Source organism: Mugil cephalus, chromosome 19, assembly GCF_022458985.1.
Source record: "Mugil cephalus isolate CIBA_MC_2020 chromosome 19, CIBA_Mcephalus_1.1, whole genome shotgun sequence".
NCBI lineage: Eukaryota > Metazoa > Chordata > Actinopteri > Mugiliformes > Mugilidae > Mugil > Mugil cephalus.
Genome location: NC_061788.1, coordinates 16,568,232 through 16,585,354, shown reverse-complemented (window position 1 = coordinate 16,585,354; position 17,123 = coordinate 16,568,232). Strand labels below are relative to the sequence as shown.

Genomic DNA, 17,123 nt, shown 5'->3' with positions numbered 1-17,123 from the left:
GCACACGAGTGTTTTAAAAGACATGTGTGGTGCCTTTGAGGCTAAATCTCCACTGTTTAGATGGATTCCAACCAGCGTATCCAAGCATTGCTTCTATCAGCATTCCTCTGGCTCTAATGTGTGTGTGTGTGTCCGTGTGTGTTTGCATAGTGAGGTCTATGGCGTGAGATCTTGTGAAATTCAGACACATCTGATTATGTGTCTGTGTAGATACGTGTATGTGCCTTTAGATATTTAGCTCGTGTGCGTGCTTACATTTGATATGAGAACACACACATTCCTGCAGTTTGAGTGTCTTTGTACTCGCGTGTTGACTCTCATGCCTGTGAACGCATTTTCCATTGTTTTGGCTAAAGTGGAACTGGTGCATTGGCGCGTGTGTGCGCACTGCATATATACGTGTGGGGCTGTATATGGAGTGAAAAGCTTGCAGATAAACATTTCCAAAGAGATGGCTGTGTTGCTGTGTTGCCAAGCGGCTAAACAGGGAGCGGTGTGAGCGGCACTTAGCATCGCGTAGTGGAGGGAAGCGGTGGGGAAGGGGGGGGCAGGTGGAGGGGAGGGATAGATGCAAGGAGATGCATTCTGTAAAGGCTGTTGTTTTTGCTGCCAAAACACACTATCAGATCATTCACACTGCTAGAGCAAGTCTCTGTGTTGGGGCTGCCGAAGAGGTGACATGATTTGAATGTACTTGTTGCTCTGTGTATGTTTGTGTGTGTGTGTGTGTGTACTTGTACAGCTATCTTTCCGAGACCAGTTATACCATCAGATTGAGGACATTTGTGTAAAGTGAGGACATTTTGGCCAGTCCTCACTTTCTGGCTGTTTTGAAGGTTCAAACTTTTTAGGGTAAAGGTTACAATTAGCTTAGGGTTAGGGTAAGGGGCTAGGGAATGCATTATGCCAATGAGTGTCCTCACAAAGATAGCCATACAAGAATGTGTGTGTGTTTAAGTGCACATTTTATGTTTCTAGGGGTGAGATAGTGTTAAAGCGTTAAGACTGTTCATTAACACTGCCTTTGAAATAGTATGTGACTCTGCACACACTCTGTTTAGAAACATATATTTACCATATGATAATCACGTCCCAATGATAAAATATTATAATTGGAATAATTGGAATACCATATAATGGTCTGTAAACTTCGTAGGTTTGTGACTTTGGATTATTACTTACTGGCTGCAGTGTTGAACTATGAATGGAAGCTGCCAAAATGAAGCTACAAACTGACGCCACACATTTGTTGCTGTGTGGTGGGAATGATGTGCAACTTTGTCATTGCTCCAATGACATAATGAAACGTTTGTTTCAATAGTTAAACCAATTAAGCAGCTCTGCAAAAGAAGAAACTGGAAAAATGTAGGAAACTGGACTTGAAGGTAAGAATTAAGTTAATGTTAGTGATATAGTTGGTTAATTACTGCAGTCTTCAGGTTTTATATTGTTGTAGAAATGAATGAGTAAAATAACTGGAGACCTGTGATGTAATTTGAAATTAACAATAGCAAGAGGCTTCGAAATACTTTTTATGTGAAACTAATGTTGGCAAGTTGTTTTAAAATACTTTTTTGAGAATACTTGACTGTGAGTTAAAGTAAGCAGAGGTGTTTTTTCCACCACGTAACATTAGCTTACGGCACTAACACCAGTTAGCCGTAAGCTAACCCTGTTAGCAAGGGGTTTTAGCTGTAAGTCGGCCATGCACCTGCAAAAGTAAGCTGACATCATCTGCAGAAGTAAATTAACTTCACTTACAAGGAAATAATTAATGTTGTATCAACAAAAACTACTCTTTATTTACGGGATGAAAAGATGCAAAAAGTTGCCTTACTGTTTTAAGTAGATAGAGCATAACGATGAGATCAAGTTTTTTAGCAACACTTCAACATGGAGTCATAGCTCATAGCAGGAAGATGCTACTGAGTAGAAAACCAACTCAGTGAAGCTCAAAAAGAGCCTGGAAACCGTGGTCACCTGGTAACAACTTTTGAGGGTTGTTTTTTTTTTTATAGAGGTAAAATACAGAGGTGAACTTTGACTATCCTACTGTCAATGAGCTACATCTTGTTTAGCGAAAAGCAGTTTTGGCGTTTGCTTGCATAACAACGGAGGAGGTGTGTGATTGGTTAAAAGGTGAGAAGTCGGTGACACCATGACTGTCATGAAATATCATACGAGCGAATCACAACAGATGTCCTCTCGGGTACTTTCACACTGTGATGTTCAACACATTCCAGGTGTTAGCGTTTTGAAGAGGTGTCATGTTGTAGACACATTCCTTAAACTTGCTCATTACTTCAAGATGCCTTTTCGTACGCAAGCTATGGATCATATCTGTAGACGGGGCTCAAGCGCAACTGTAAGGACAGCGATAAATAAACTTTACGCCGACATACGCCTCGCGCACACACACAGCGCTTATTGCTGCAGCTCACACACGTAGACACACACACACTCCTTCACAATTCCAGACAATGAGAGAGGCAGCGAGAAGTGAACATTCCTCAGGGATTGCATAAGGAACTCGGAGAAAAAGAAGTGACCCGTTGCTTTTCACATTTCTTGTGGCCTGTTTATTCGTTCTGCCCCTCATCTTACCGGCCTCATCTATTACATGTGTTTACTATTGCAAACACTTGAAATTACTTTCTCGGCGGGATCAATAAAGTTTCATCTCATCTTATCTCAAACAGATACACATTTATTGTGATGTCGTGGAAATACAGAGAGAGGAAGAAACTCCACCTGACCCCTATGATTACCAATGGAGGGGTCCAATAAGTTCTGTAAGATGGTATTAAATTTCAATTCCAACTCATATCAGTGGGATAATACTTTATTTGCTATCCTATTATATAGTTCTCCATATATATTACCTGCAAACACGTATGGGATAAAGCTCTCGATAGAGGTCTTAGGTCAAAGATGGAAAGCAAATAAGCCGATCAGTAAGGAGAAGAAAGAGAAAGAGGCAGATAGCAGACAAGAGGCATAAGAACCGGGAGAAATGAAGAGGTTGAGAAAAGAAAGAGATGCAAAGAAGAGACAGTCAGATAGCGGCAAAAGAGAAAAGGGAAAGCAGAGAGAGGGAGACATGGAGGGAATTGGCGTCGGTGGTCAGATCTAATCCAGTGAGCATGTCTGTTGTCCTGGAAAGGAAACCCAATTATATGGCACTTCCACTGGCCCGATGGCGCTCTGTGTGTATGTGTGTGCACTGAGAAGGTTGGTCTCATTAGGTTGACTGACAGCTCCCATTTTCCTGCCGCGCTCCCCTACCATTTGAGAACACACATACGCGCACACATGAATGCTAGGTCCAGGGGTAATTTCTCAGACAGTATTTCTCTCTTTGAAGCCCCAATCGCCATAGCAGCAATTACCGTAAAAGGAAGCTAAGCCCCACAGCCAATCGAAAATCCCTCAACTAGACCTTACACCCTTAAGAAGCATGTGGTAATTTCAACAACACAGCGGCGGAGGTGACTCTGCATTAACTCCGATTTATGCTGTCATGCAGGCGTGTCAAGTTTGCGAGACACGAACATGCCAAGAAGTATGAAATTTAAATCAGAATCCATCTCTTTCCTCGTAACAACAACAACTTCAAAACCTGTCATGCTTCCAAAATGTGTTTCTTTGCTTCTAGTTCTTTCTGAGTGTCTGGATCCAGGACTAACAATTCTGCACACATCCTAAGGTGAATTAAAAACATTCCTGTTGATTGTGGATTTCAAGTCTGTCACTCATGGAACATCCTCATTTTCAAATACGTAGCAGATGTGTGGTGTGTTGCCTGGGTTAATATCATGCAATGTTTCCAAATTCACACACACCAAAAAAAAAAAATTAAAAGGAGAAAGCTTGCAACTAACATCTGAGGCGTTGCATAATGTTTTGTGAGACTGGAAAAAAAAATCATATCTCTGCAAACATTATTTTGTATTTGAGTTTCCCTTCTTCACAAATGCAGCGCTTGCTTTCAAGTTTTGAAACCTTGTGAATGGTTTCAAATGCTGCGCATGTATTTGTGGGGGGAAAAAAAAAATTCCCAGATTTTGAACAGGGGCTGAATCTGAGATGAAAAGCAACTCAATACAAAGTAATGTTTGCAGAGATATGAAAATGTTTTCAATCTCAGAAAACAGTACGCAAGCCTTCACAACATTGTTGTTTCAGCTGCAAAATGATGGCGGGATATTCGTCCAACACCTTGATGGTTCCTACCGTCAGCGTGCTGGAACTGAACCCTCCACTTTGCAAACTCTGCAGCTGATTAGGTTTGGTGGGAAGGGAAGGGGGGTATTTAGAACTGGATTTTATGATAATAGATACTTTGAATAATATGCTGGTTCATGGTTTGTCATTATTTTAAATACAACAAATTACAAATACCAGTAATTGTTTTAGATGCTGCAGCGCAATCTGGAATTAATTCTGATAACAGAAATGATGGAGAAAAATCAGTGTTTGACTTAAATCAGCACACTGAAGTTTTTTAAATTATCTTGGAGAAGCTGGTGGAGCTGCTGGATAAAGATGTTTCTATTAGCCCACCAAAAAAAAGTAAAACATTTTGATTCATGCACTGTTTTAACATCCTTCCTATCCACATGTCTTTGTGAGACCTTCAATGTTTAATTTGGTATCTACCGTGCTCATTCTATCAGAGCTTTATTAACAATGAAACACAGGACGTGAAGGTGAGGTCAGTACAGTGAATGCGTGTGTCCTGACAGCTCGTAGATACAGGAGTGTGTGTATGACAGCCCCGGGATTGACAGGGTGATATAGAAATCAATAGACTCAGAGAAGAGGGCAGTGGCCCCATTCGTCTCCATTCTCCCTTACACAGTGAGACATCCAAAGCAACACAAATACAAAACGTTGAAATATTCCAGCTGCGATCTGGCAAACGCACAAGATGAGAGAGCTCTACCTTTGAGCTCTACAACAGAGTTTAGCAGGGAGAGCATCTCGTTGGCCTTTCCTGGTGTGGGTCTTTTCCCCTCCTTTTGATTTGACCACTTCTCTGCAGCCTGCTCAGAATTTCAGTTTTTAATTACTATTAACTTCTCTGTGTGTACATGTACGGATAATCATTTACGTCTGTTAAAATACACAAAAAACAACAGGCAGCACAACGTTTGTAGGATCCAGATATTCATGCTGTATGTATAGTGTGTCTCTGGAAAGTGTTTTTGAGTAAATGTAAAGGATTCAATCCAACTGTAATGTATTTTGACAGCAGAGCTTAATGATGATGGCTTTCATATGTGACAGAAACCAATCTGCTGCGTGCGTGTGTGTGTGAGAGAGAAAGAGAGGGAGGGAGATGCCGTTTGATAAATGATCTGTCTTTGCCAGTGTCCTTTAGATGGGATGTTTTCCCCAAACAAGGTCTAAACATTTATCATGTGCACCCATAGATACAAATGGATGGCTTGAGGGATGGATGGCTAGACAGGTGGCTTAATGCATGGGTGGAAAGATGTGCGGACGGATGAATGAGTGGATGATAGTAAAACTGTGCCCTGCTGAGAGAGCGAAAAGTGGTAGCTGGCGGCAGAACGGGACGAGCCGAGGTGAAACTTCACGGGGCGACGGGGAAAGTTTGGGGCGAAGATAAGAGATGAAAGTAAAGGGAGAGAATCTGAGGAAGTGTTTAGCTTCCGTGACATTCAGAGCAGATTGATTTCAGTGACCTCGACAGAGACACATGGTCATGTCTCCATCACTCCATTGACTTCCATTCATTTCCTAGAGATGTAGGCCTTAAACCATATCTTCAATCTAATGAGGACTTTGCTTCCAAAAAGCACAGTGTATACAGATTTATGTCCTCACAACATAAGTACAGAAGCACACACACACGAACACATTGCTCCTGGCCCTACTATTGATTCACGTAAGTGCTCGCAGGATGGGAGTGATTTTTGGCAAACACACAGAGGCCATTATTACATGGATGAATAGATGGAGAGAGAACGATGGCGTGTTGGTGGTAGAAGGGGAGACACTGATAGCGAGGTGGATCGGTACGTGAGAAGGGAGGAGGAGGGATGAGAATGGTAAAAGAAAATGATGGAAAAGGTGACAAACAAAGTGAGGTGGGCGGGTGAGTGAGACGGATGTAACGGAGGCGTGCGTCAGGCCAGACAGAGGGAGAAACGAGAAAAAAATGTTGATTAAATAAAACGAACGAGAGGCTAAGCTCTGCCGATCAAGCGGATGCAGATTGAAGGAGGAAGAATTTTCAGGTCGACTTCTCTTCTCTGATCCAGATGCTTTGTTTAGTGAGTCCCGCTGTCTCTGAGTGCTTGTCCATCTGGCACCAGGAGCATTTTCATTTTATACTTGTATCATCAACCCTGTATCATGTATGCATGTGTGCTATGTATGAGTATTAGAGTTCTTGGGTATATGAGTGGGCTGTTGTATGCAGAGATTCAGTGTCAGTATATATGGGAATATGTGCCTCATGTCTTCCACAGTCACCTTGAGCATTAAAAGTCTTGGTGTGTCCAATGTTACACCGAGTCTACAGTTGGCTGTTGGACGGTGTTGAGCCATCGGTGAGCACCTGTGGCCCTAGTTTTGGCGGAGCATCCCAGACTGAACGTAGAACGAGTCAGTCAGCTCGATCTTCAGCTCATCTGAACATTCAAATACACAAATATGTTCATCAGCAACTAGCGTGATAAACTAAAGACAAGACAGACTCACGCCTTAAGGGGAAAGCGGCCCTGTTCCACAATTTGCAGGTCTTCATAATAGTTCAGCTAATACTTGCTAATCTTCCAGTTTTTCCTTTTGAATTACGAATTATGAATACTGACTACTTCCAGCTGGTAAGAAGAATTATTTATTTTCGTGCTGGCGCAAAACATACGTCCCAGATGACTGTTGGCTGGAGTCTTCGCAGTGTGTCCATGTTACTTTAAAGATTTTTCAGCAGACTTGATGACATAGTGATGTAGTGTATTCATCACACTTTGCGTGCTATTTGCTTTCCCGAGCACTCGTGCGTGTCTAAGAGCACTTGGATGTGTTACTCTCAGGATAACAATGTGAACAACAACGTTTGTGTCTTATTATTTACGTGCACACCACTATATTATACCACTGTCAGCGTATGAGTTGACATGCATGAGCGTGTCTGCAAGCGTGTCCGGGTTTTTAGCTGACTTGGGTTCAGCATCACCCTCAAAGGACAATTACAGTGAAGCAGATGCAGCTTCATAGCACAAAGAGAATATTGAGCAATCAGAAGTTGTTCTTATCACAGTAACTGGACCATTGCTTTAATTGCTGTGAGAGTTTGAGTTCACATCTCCACCAAGGGAGCGTGAGGAAATCATGCCAACACGAGGCCATGGGAAACTAAACAGTTTGCTGACCGTTTAATGATATGCAGATGTATTTTCATGACTCATTTCTTTTGCGTTTTTGATAATTAATTCTCAATTACAAATTTGTCTACTGACATAATGTGAAGTGCAAAAGGGAAGGAAAGGAAAATACATTCTACAGAATCACAACCGAATTTGAGAAGACTCATTTTCTCAGCCACAGCATTGCACTGCTTCATTTGTATCAACTGATCCCTGTAGACCTGTACGCTACATGGAAGACATAGTCAAGATAAAGCAGACAGGGTGTCTTCCTAAGGAGCAATTGGGGTTGAAATGCCAACTTTCTTTTCTTTCTTTCAACTACATTTTTCACCATAAACACTCATTTAACTTCATCCAGGCGAAACGAAGAGACAGCAATTAAAGAAATCCGATAGTAGTTGACTCTCCTCAAGAAAGCCTGACAGACGTGGCCTGATATTGCCATTTTTTGTGTTCAAGCTTATGGATAATTCACAATTCGAACCCATTTTTCCCTTTCAAAATAAATCCATTCTCACTATTCACGCAATACAAGTTTGCACTTTCCACTCACATAAGTTGCCCATTCAACGGATATTGGCGGTATTATCACAAAGCACTGCCTTAAACTCTTTCAGATGAGCACAGAGAAACTTTCCGCTTTCAGAAGCCATTCATCATCAGACTCTGTACTTATATTATTCTGCACAGTCAAGGTTAAAAAGTGAAGCAAACTTTACCAGTAGCAGTTTACAGAACAAAATAACCTTCTGTGTCATCTTTGTTTTGCAGATCACTCTTTTCAAATCATTCAGTGACTCAATACTATCTGTTTATACCATTTTCTTTTAAACTAATACTCTTTACTAATAATCTTTTGATCGAGTCTAAAACCACTCATTTTATCTCCGTCTCTCTTTCTTTCATCTTTAAAATGTTTCAAAGCAGTCTCTTGTGCACCTATTTTCTTTATGTTTCTCAGGTTCTATTGATCTGTCTACCTGACTCTGTACATTTAATCACTCTTATCTCTACATACCAATTCTCTTATTCTTTCTGTCTCTTTAACCCATTGTTCATGTCATAAAATGACTGGACACTATAGTATAGAGTATTTTAGTCACTTTAGTCTACGAATAAAGTTCAAATGTTACTATGTCTATGAATGTCTGTCTCATTTATACTATATACTGTGTCTATCTTTTCACTGTATCTACCAAAGTCTGCTATCCATTAATGCCCTTTCTGCTTCTCTGATGCGCTCCATTCATCTCTACTTCAAAACTTTTCCTCGTTTTCCTCTTTCCGTCTGAATCTCCATCACTCCAAGTATCTGGGCCAGTCATCCCTTCATTCCTCAGAACGATGGATGGTTTCCTCTAAAGATCTGTCTGATCAGAGCGCCGCTTTCATTTCTGACTCAAAACACATTTCCAAACGGCACATGTGAAAACCATTCTCACCCGGCTCTGCCGTCTAACCACATTAAAGGTAAATTCCTGAGCATTACTAACCACTTCACTTGGTATTCAACCTTCGAGGCTGTGATTAATGAAGTATATATGGGGCTAATAAACAATGTATCTTATTTGGCAGCCTCATTAAACTCCACTTAATGATTTATGTCACCGCTAGGTTTAAATCAATGTTTTTGAGTCTGCAACTATAGATATACAATAAAATGGTCCATATCACTGGCAGAAGCCAGTCAGAAACCATCATAAAGGAAGCAGTTTTAAGAAACAGAGTGATGCCTACTGATGCCATGGTATCACCACTATGTGCAGGGAATAGTATGCTGGATTTCTTCATAGGTATTCAAAAAGGGAGGACAGGTTAATATATTTATAAAACAATGGGATTTAAAAGCATATGTATACAGTGTACCATAATGTTGACAAAGAATGTGAGGTATCACTAGCTTGGAACTGTTCATTTCGGTAAGGGTAATTAAAGAAACATGACAATTTTAAGGCACACCTGCATAGTACAGCAACGTGTGCATAGCTGTTGGAAAGTCTGTGTGGTCTCATTGACATGAGTAGATGATGAAATACCTATCACATGCAGGCATGGCAAGTATAATTTGTACTTCAAACCAACCTTCAAGGCTCTAATTGGTTCCAATCTTTCTCCAACTGGTGAAGCAATCATCACTTAACATAACACAGCATTTTTTTCTTTTTTTTTTTTGAATGATTGATATCATTGGAGATGGTGGGGCCAATACCAAGGTCTGGAACCAGGCTACAAAATGTATAAGATCTCCAGTAAGTTAGAAACTACATGATACTTATGAATAAATAACAAAAAGAACTTGTTAGAAGGACAATCCTGAACTAAGTGGTCCAATAGTAACATTTAGTGTGGAAAAAAATGGGCAAATTACATATATACATACATACAAATTAATTAAATCCACCTAAACCAATCATTTATCTATTACTCAGACTGTACACCAACACTGAAGTGAAACCACAAAGTGCCCACAAGTCTAGAGGTGATACATGTGGAATTCCTCCTTCAGAAAACCACACTCACTGCTACAAAAATAAAATCCACGACCACAATAACATTCATCAAAGAGCACCGCAAAAACGGAAACCCTGCAGTTTTCAGCTGTCATCGACTGTATTTATGCAATTTCGAAATTATGTGTCCTTACCCAATCCAAATATTGACTTAAGGTTTCCCACCTTTTGGGTTATGCGTCAGTTCACATATTGATTGATTAGTGGTGAGGGTGAGAAGGAAAACTCTGAGTGTGTGTCAGGTTTAATCATAAGTTTGAACCACAAAGATCTGAGTCTTTCTTACAACTTTCTTCTTTCCAGCTGCCTTCTACGTGTGTGTGAATGGGAGCTAGTTCATTTTAGCAAGCTAATTTGCTCACTTCACAACCCTCTTGAAACATTAAATCAATGATTTAAAGTGCTGCAATTCCTTTGTTTCAGTTGAGCAATTATAAACAGTAAGCTTTCAATTAATCGCCATGAAAGCAAACTTATTAGGAGGAGGATTTACTAATCTCCGGTACATTTACATCTTTAGTTCGGCACTGTGGGAATAGTGAAAATGTCTGACCTGTTTAGCCTGTTAATTCATGGTGCCTTTACTGGCATTCAAACTGAAAGCACACTTTTGAACTGAAATGTATAATGTCAAAGAATGATGGGTTTCCAAAGGGATAGGCTAAATACTTGATCGAAACTTGATACCAAATGGGTCTTCTCTGCAGTGGTTAAAATAACTGCTGTGACAGTAAAGGAAAACACAAAGGAAAGGTGGTAGAGAAAAAGAGCATCAACGGATGAACAGAGTGACAGTGAAGGGAAAGACAGAACACATGAAGTGAGTGAGAGAAAAATTGAAAAAGGAAATGTGTATTGGTCTATAATTCATGTGCGTGTGTGTGTGTGAGAGAGAGAGACAGAGATTCCATGTGAGGCTCTGTAACCCAAGCCCTTGAAATAACACCTTAGCAAACCATTGACGTCCATGATAATAACCCTGCAACGTTAGACCTTGGTAGGCAAGAGCTTTTATCCCAGGAATCCTATAGTGGACACATATGCTTTTACTATATGGAGCCCTTAGGGAACAGATCCCTCAAGAAATACCCAGATGCAGTAACATACACCAAAGCCGCTGAGCAATTATGTCTGTCTGACCAGGGATCAACCACAAATGGCTACAAGTTGGATCATTTCACTAATATCTAATAACCGCTCTTTGGAATAAGATTTGCTTTAGTTTAAAACATTCATGTTTAATTTGCTTTGAGGAATACTCTTGATCACAAACAGAAAAAAGGGGTTTCATTACAGCAGAGACTGCTTGGTGAAATAAGCTTCTAGGAAAAGAGTCATTTCCTTAAGAGAAATATTTTCGTCGACGAGGTGAAAGTCAAGCTGCAATTTGAACGAAACAAAGTCTTTTTCTTCAGCATTTCCAGGTTTGATATATCAAATACCGAAATCAAACAGGGGATAATTGTGTCTGCAGAAACACCCTTGGCCTTTGTAACCCATTAATTTTTGGCTTATATCCTAGTTATTAAATGCGTGAGTCAGAATTTCTCAGGACAAACTATTCTTCCGTTAAGTGAAACTAAACCATTGGATTGGATTTTGTTGGCTCAGTCGCATGAAACCTTTTCCAAAACATACAGTGCAATGATATGTGAATAAATAATATGTACATAATAGAGCTACCCCCTGATATCTCATTTGTACTTATCAGGCAAAGGCTTAAAACACACTGTCGGGTGTGTTGTTTCACATGCACACACACACACAGCTGTACTCACATGCTGCCACTGCTCTTGGATGAGTGGCCGGTATCGAAGGAAGTACTTCAGAGGGAAGTTGTCTATGTCAGGCCATGTGGCGGGGCTGTGCCAGGATACTCCCAGCCTTCGAGGGTTGGAGTTGATCGGGGTCGCTGTCACACGCTCCGGGGGGTCTGGTTTTACTGCGAGGTGGATCAGAACAAACAGTTAAAGGCGGGAGCATTAAAGTCACAAGACAACTTCACAGTTGGACAAAACAGAAGTATAATGTCTTCCGTTGCTCTGGAGGAAGATTTCCTAAATTTAAGAAAACCCGCATTCAAAGTTATCTTGAGTCAAAGCACATTCTTGACAGCAGAAGAACAAAGGACTCTCGGCCTTAGTCTGAGCACTGTACCCCACCCTAGCCCCCTAGCTAGCTTTAGATCCCTACATCAGACTCTCAACCCTTCTTTTTTGAGGATACTACTTTCAGTTCAAGTAGTGGTCAGCTGTGAATGGCTGCACCCATAAATGTTCCAAAGCACATCTGAACTGAAAGCAGAAAAATAAAACGTACACCATAGATAGTACATAAAGATGCCAAAACCCTCCATAACATCCACAGATCCTGAAGAGAGGTTTTCCAGCTCAGTGATTACAGTTGACATGAATGGAGAAATAAAACCGATTTTGTACCAGCCTGTAGACATGTTTGTTTTTGCTGACCATATTATTATTTATTCACTTTTGGAGCCTAGTTCAAGTATTTTTTAACCGTTGGCTAAACTTTGTGTAGAGAGGACATCTGCGCGAGGCTATTTTAATTTGGCTAAAACTCCACATTCTAGATTGGGGTCACAGAGTTTGAATGATGAGGGAAGGTGTAATAAAAGATGTTATTGAGTTGCAGGACTGGATTATTCCAGCCACGATTAGCAATAGTGCTTTTAATCAGTCTGAAATCAGATGTTGAGACCATTTCTTAGAACCCTAAGAATAAGGAAGTCACTCAAGTCTTTACTTACAGCACTGACTACCAGTACCACTATTGTTAACACAGTAAATTGTAATGGAAAATAAATATTCAGTTTATACCATGAGGCACTGTAAAAGAAAAAGAAAAAAATGGACGCTGGAATGGTTTGAGGGAATTGTGGCAAACAGAAGATGAGAAGCCATCAGTCCCTGATGAAAAGCCACGTACAAACGACGTGTCTCTGAATACCTGTCCACTGAGAAACGCATGAAGACGGAGAGATTGAGAGAATTCAATTCAAAGCTTTTCAGACGATATTGAATGACCCACTCTCTGTTAGATCACTCCCACTAGGGAACGCATTGGCTCGCCACTTCAGCTACATGAAACGCTCTCTCAACCAGATACGCGCACGGCATTACAATAGGAAATGGATAGCCACAATTCTGATTCTGAGTGTCTGATAAGATACAGACAGAACCAGAGGATGAAAGCAATTTGAGTAAAACGCATAACAACACGTATTTAGAAAGGCATGTGAAAAAGTGGTCCATAGAAAGATACTAACATGGGCAGGAACACAAACGTCTCTTTCTCCAGAATGACTGATAAAACAAGATGAAAGACAGACACAGACACATACAATCAGAGAGACAGTATTCTCCCATGACAAAGAGATGTCAATCACTTTGTCAACCTCTGAATGAAAAGATTTGAAATGGTGAAGGAAAGAAAGAAAGAAAAGGAAAGCACATGCAGAATCCAATGAAAAGTCAGTAAAGTAAACACATTCTCCTCTTTGTCCAGTACATAACAGAAGGAAACATGTGCAACCACATAACAAAACAGAGAGATATCTCTATGGGCTGTGTACCCCTAGGTATTCATTTCACCCGGAACATATAGAGGGTAAGCACTAACGTCAAAGCAAGCGGAAGTCTCCGTGGTTACAGTCACCGGGTGGCAAAAAATGACAGTTTGGCACGAAGAATAGCAACAGCGCTGTGTGACTGACTGTACCAACATATCTGAAAAGAAGATATACAGATATACAGTATTTTTACAGGTATCCTCCAAAGAAAGGAGAAGTAAATGGATCGCTGCATTACAAAGAAACAGCTGGAATCCAGGCACAGAAACCTGGTGTTGTGGTTTGCATTTAGTGTCAGGTTAAATTTATTTATGCTGTATTTTTTTATGAAGTCGTACCTTAAGTTTCTTCTTAAGTTACGTTCTGGATGGCTGTCAGATAAGTTTGTCCATGTTGTTGTTTTGGCGTATTTATGGTGACAGTAACTATTTCAGTTCCAACAATATATAACAACAAAACAATTAACAGAATATTAGTGATCACTCCTCACCATCCTTTTAACGTCCGGTCGGACGCTACAGTATTGTATGACTAATGTTATAGTAAAGCTCTTAGCGTTAGCATCTTTTATTTAGCTACATTTACCATAACTGAAATAACCTAAAACTAACTTCAACTAACTGAAACTGAGGCTAATCCACTTTTCCAAATCCATACTAATTCGTATGGATCATCGTCGAGTCCAATTTGATCTGATAATCCAAAATTTCTCAGTCTCGCTGTATTTACTAATGCATTTCACTGGGTTTTTGAATACCCAATATAGGTAGGTTCGTGTTGCTTCTTTCAATGACCAGGGATGAGATGGTGACAAGGGTCTTGACCAAGTACAACATTTATTACTAAAGCTGAAAAAAAAGGAAATACTGTTTACTCTTAAGTCCGAAGTCCACTGAGGTGATGAGAGTTTGGGATCTCCATGCAGATTTAAAGAAAATAATCTCAAATTAAATGTTGTGTAATTTGCCATCATCAATACAAGAAAAATGGCATGACCATTGAATGACCACCACAAAAATGTTGCAACGTATGGCAGGACCGGTTAAAAGAAAGACAAAATATCATATGTGATCATACAGGTTTAATTTTATGACATCCCATTGTTGTCCGTGTGCATGCTTAGTCTGAAAACATCTGTCATGTCTCTGGTGGCTTTGTTCATCCAAATCCGAGTCCACATTTCTACTCCTCTGTCTTTGTTTCAGTCTCATATTGCTACAGTCTCCATAGTCCTTTATTTCCCTTTGTCGGCGATGCAAGCGAACAGGTATACTGTAACATAACGGTCTAATCTTTCAGACAGCTCACAATTCACCATTATATGCACTGTCTGCTGAAGACGGGAGTGGGAAATATAAGGCAGAGGCAGAACTTCAGTTCAAAAAATCAACTGAGAGGTGGTCTTTCACTTCTAAACATGTCTAAACTATTGTTCCCGTTTTTACATTCATCTATGTTTCCTTTCAAGTAAAAAAAAGAAATAACATCTATTCTTACGATGATTCCAACAATAGTGATGGAACAGTTGAGAATCTGTCAATACTGAGGTTTCTTGGTTGAATGCAACCTGATTTGTACGAGCAATATAGTGTAGCTGTGTTGTTTGCCTAAACACAAATACTCTCTTGGCAATACATTGGGTTTATATTCTGTGTATAGCAGAGTTAGGTTCAAGAATTTCTAACTGAGTTGCAAAAATCTTAGTAAAATGCTCACCAAATTTGAAGACTAGATATAATAGTTTCCAAAAGCACAAGGCTGCTCTCTTGTATCTTCAAAGCAGCAACGGACAAAGAGAAAAAATCTGAATTTTAAAAAGAACAACTGTTTTCACTAGCTTTTAAAATAAATTGGACATTAGAAATTCACCTTGGTGTAATTGTTGTCTTGAAAAGACGGCAAACGTAGCCAATGACACATCATTTGAATAACCTTTTGTATTTTTGCTGAACAGCTGCCCGAATGGGATACAGAAATATTTCACTTTATTGATTTATTAATTTATTTATTTATTTATAAGGATCCTCATTAGCTGTGCCCTGGAGCACTGCTAGTTTTCCTGGAGTCCACATTAAAACCATTTGTATCGCAATGCAATGAATGAATCTGATACAATCCTAGAAACAGTTGTACTTTGCTACGTTTTGTGCACGGTAGTAATTAGTGCATCTCTGACAGTGTTGTGAGTGTTTTGTGGAGCCACTGTTGGTCTTTAATCTCCCTGGTGGAGAGAGGGTAGACTGCTGGAATCAGCAAAATATCACAACAAAGAATTTTTACCTGGACACTCTTCCGGTAATTTGGAGAAAATAAAAACAGCCACTCTAACAGCCTCTCTTTTTAAACCATTCACTTCCACTGACTGAAATCAGCTTCTTTGACAGGCTTCTCCTGGCACCTGAAGGAAACCTACAAAAAAAGAGCACACATCACACCTGAATATGATTTCGGGTGCCGAGCTGAAAAGCTGGAGCGACGCTGACTTGTTGGAGTTAGGTCGCAGTGATTTAATCACAGCGAATGAGTAATGAAGCACCGCTGAATGACAGCAGGTGCTCAGGTGGGCTGCTGTCAGAAATGACAAAAAAAAACAAACAAACAAAAAAACAACCTTTGTTGGAAGTAAAAATACTTCAGGTGTAGAAGCCTTTATGCTTAGACTAGATCCGTTATTGTTTGATCATCTTGGCACTTGAAAGTTAAAAATTGATGAATATGAAGCTTCCTCAAGGGTTGTCTTTTTAACTTCACCCACAGCGTTGGAACACACACACACACACACACACACACACACACACACACACACACACACACACACACACACACACACACACACACACACACACACACACACACACACACACACACACACCCCTCATCTAATTTCATCCCAGCTTTGGTCGGATGAACGGATGTTGGTTGGATGAACAGGGACAGTCGAGAATCGCCTTACTCCAACTCTGAATCCAGAAATGCACGGGGAAGCATGAAATTGTTTTATTTATTTACGATCTGCCTCGTTGTCCCCGAGAATGAATGAATGCGACTAACAACTTAAAATGGCACGAGAAAGACTTTTAACAATGCAGGAACAAAGAGCACATGAGGAGAGGAGTGAGGGGAGGGGTAGCCTACATTCGGAGTCATTTTGGCCTTTTGACAGGAAGTTTGCAACTTGAAATATATATATTTAAAGCTGCTCTTAGACACTTCACTGCGCTTGAGTGATTTCGTTGTTCCTGACCCACTTTATGATCAACGACAACACTTTTATCGGCCATCCCGAAAAAACCCCGCATGATCATTCTGCTTAAAAAGTAGTATGAAGCAGCTACCAGATTTTAAGCTTAAAAACAAGAATCAATGGAAAATATCTGTCACACAAGTGACATTTATCTGAGATGAAGATAAAGGGGAGGAAGAGAAATTACAAAGTTATAAGAGGGGATTGCAAGGAAAGAGAGAATGCAAAGGGAAAGAAAGGAGCAGTGGGGTATTTTGCTATCACCAATAGTTGAGGGATATTTCCTCAGCCAAGGCGCTAATCCGGCTACCATTAGCATTTTCATGAGTACTGTGTCCGGGGTTTGGCAGAGCATGTCACCGCCTCATTTGGTTACT

The 17,123-nt window shown here is 40.2% G+C and overlaps 1 protein-coding gene across 2 annotated transcripts in view; it reads right to left on the bottom strand.

Moving 5' to 3' along the window:
- The window catches only part of cntfr (ciliary neurotrophic factor receptor), a 221,234-nt gene that overhangs the window by 11,813 nt on the left and 192,298 nt on the right, over nucleotides 1-17,123 (bottom strand). For both annotated transcript variants that reach the window (XM_047569166.1, XM_047569165.1), the window contains one exon: nucleotides 11,692-11,855. In XM_047569166.1, the coding sequence (XP_047425122.1) occupies nucleotides 11,692-11,855 (164 nt within the window). The remainder of the gene's footprint in view (nucleotides 1-11,691; nucleotides 11,856-17,123) is intronic.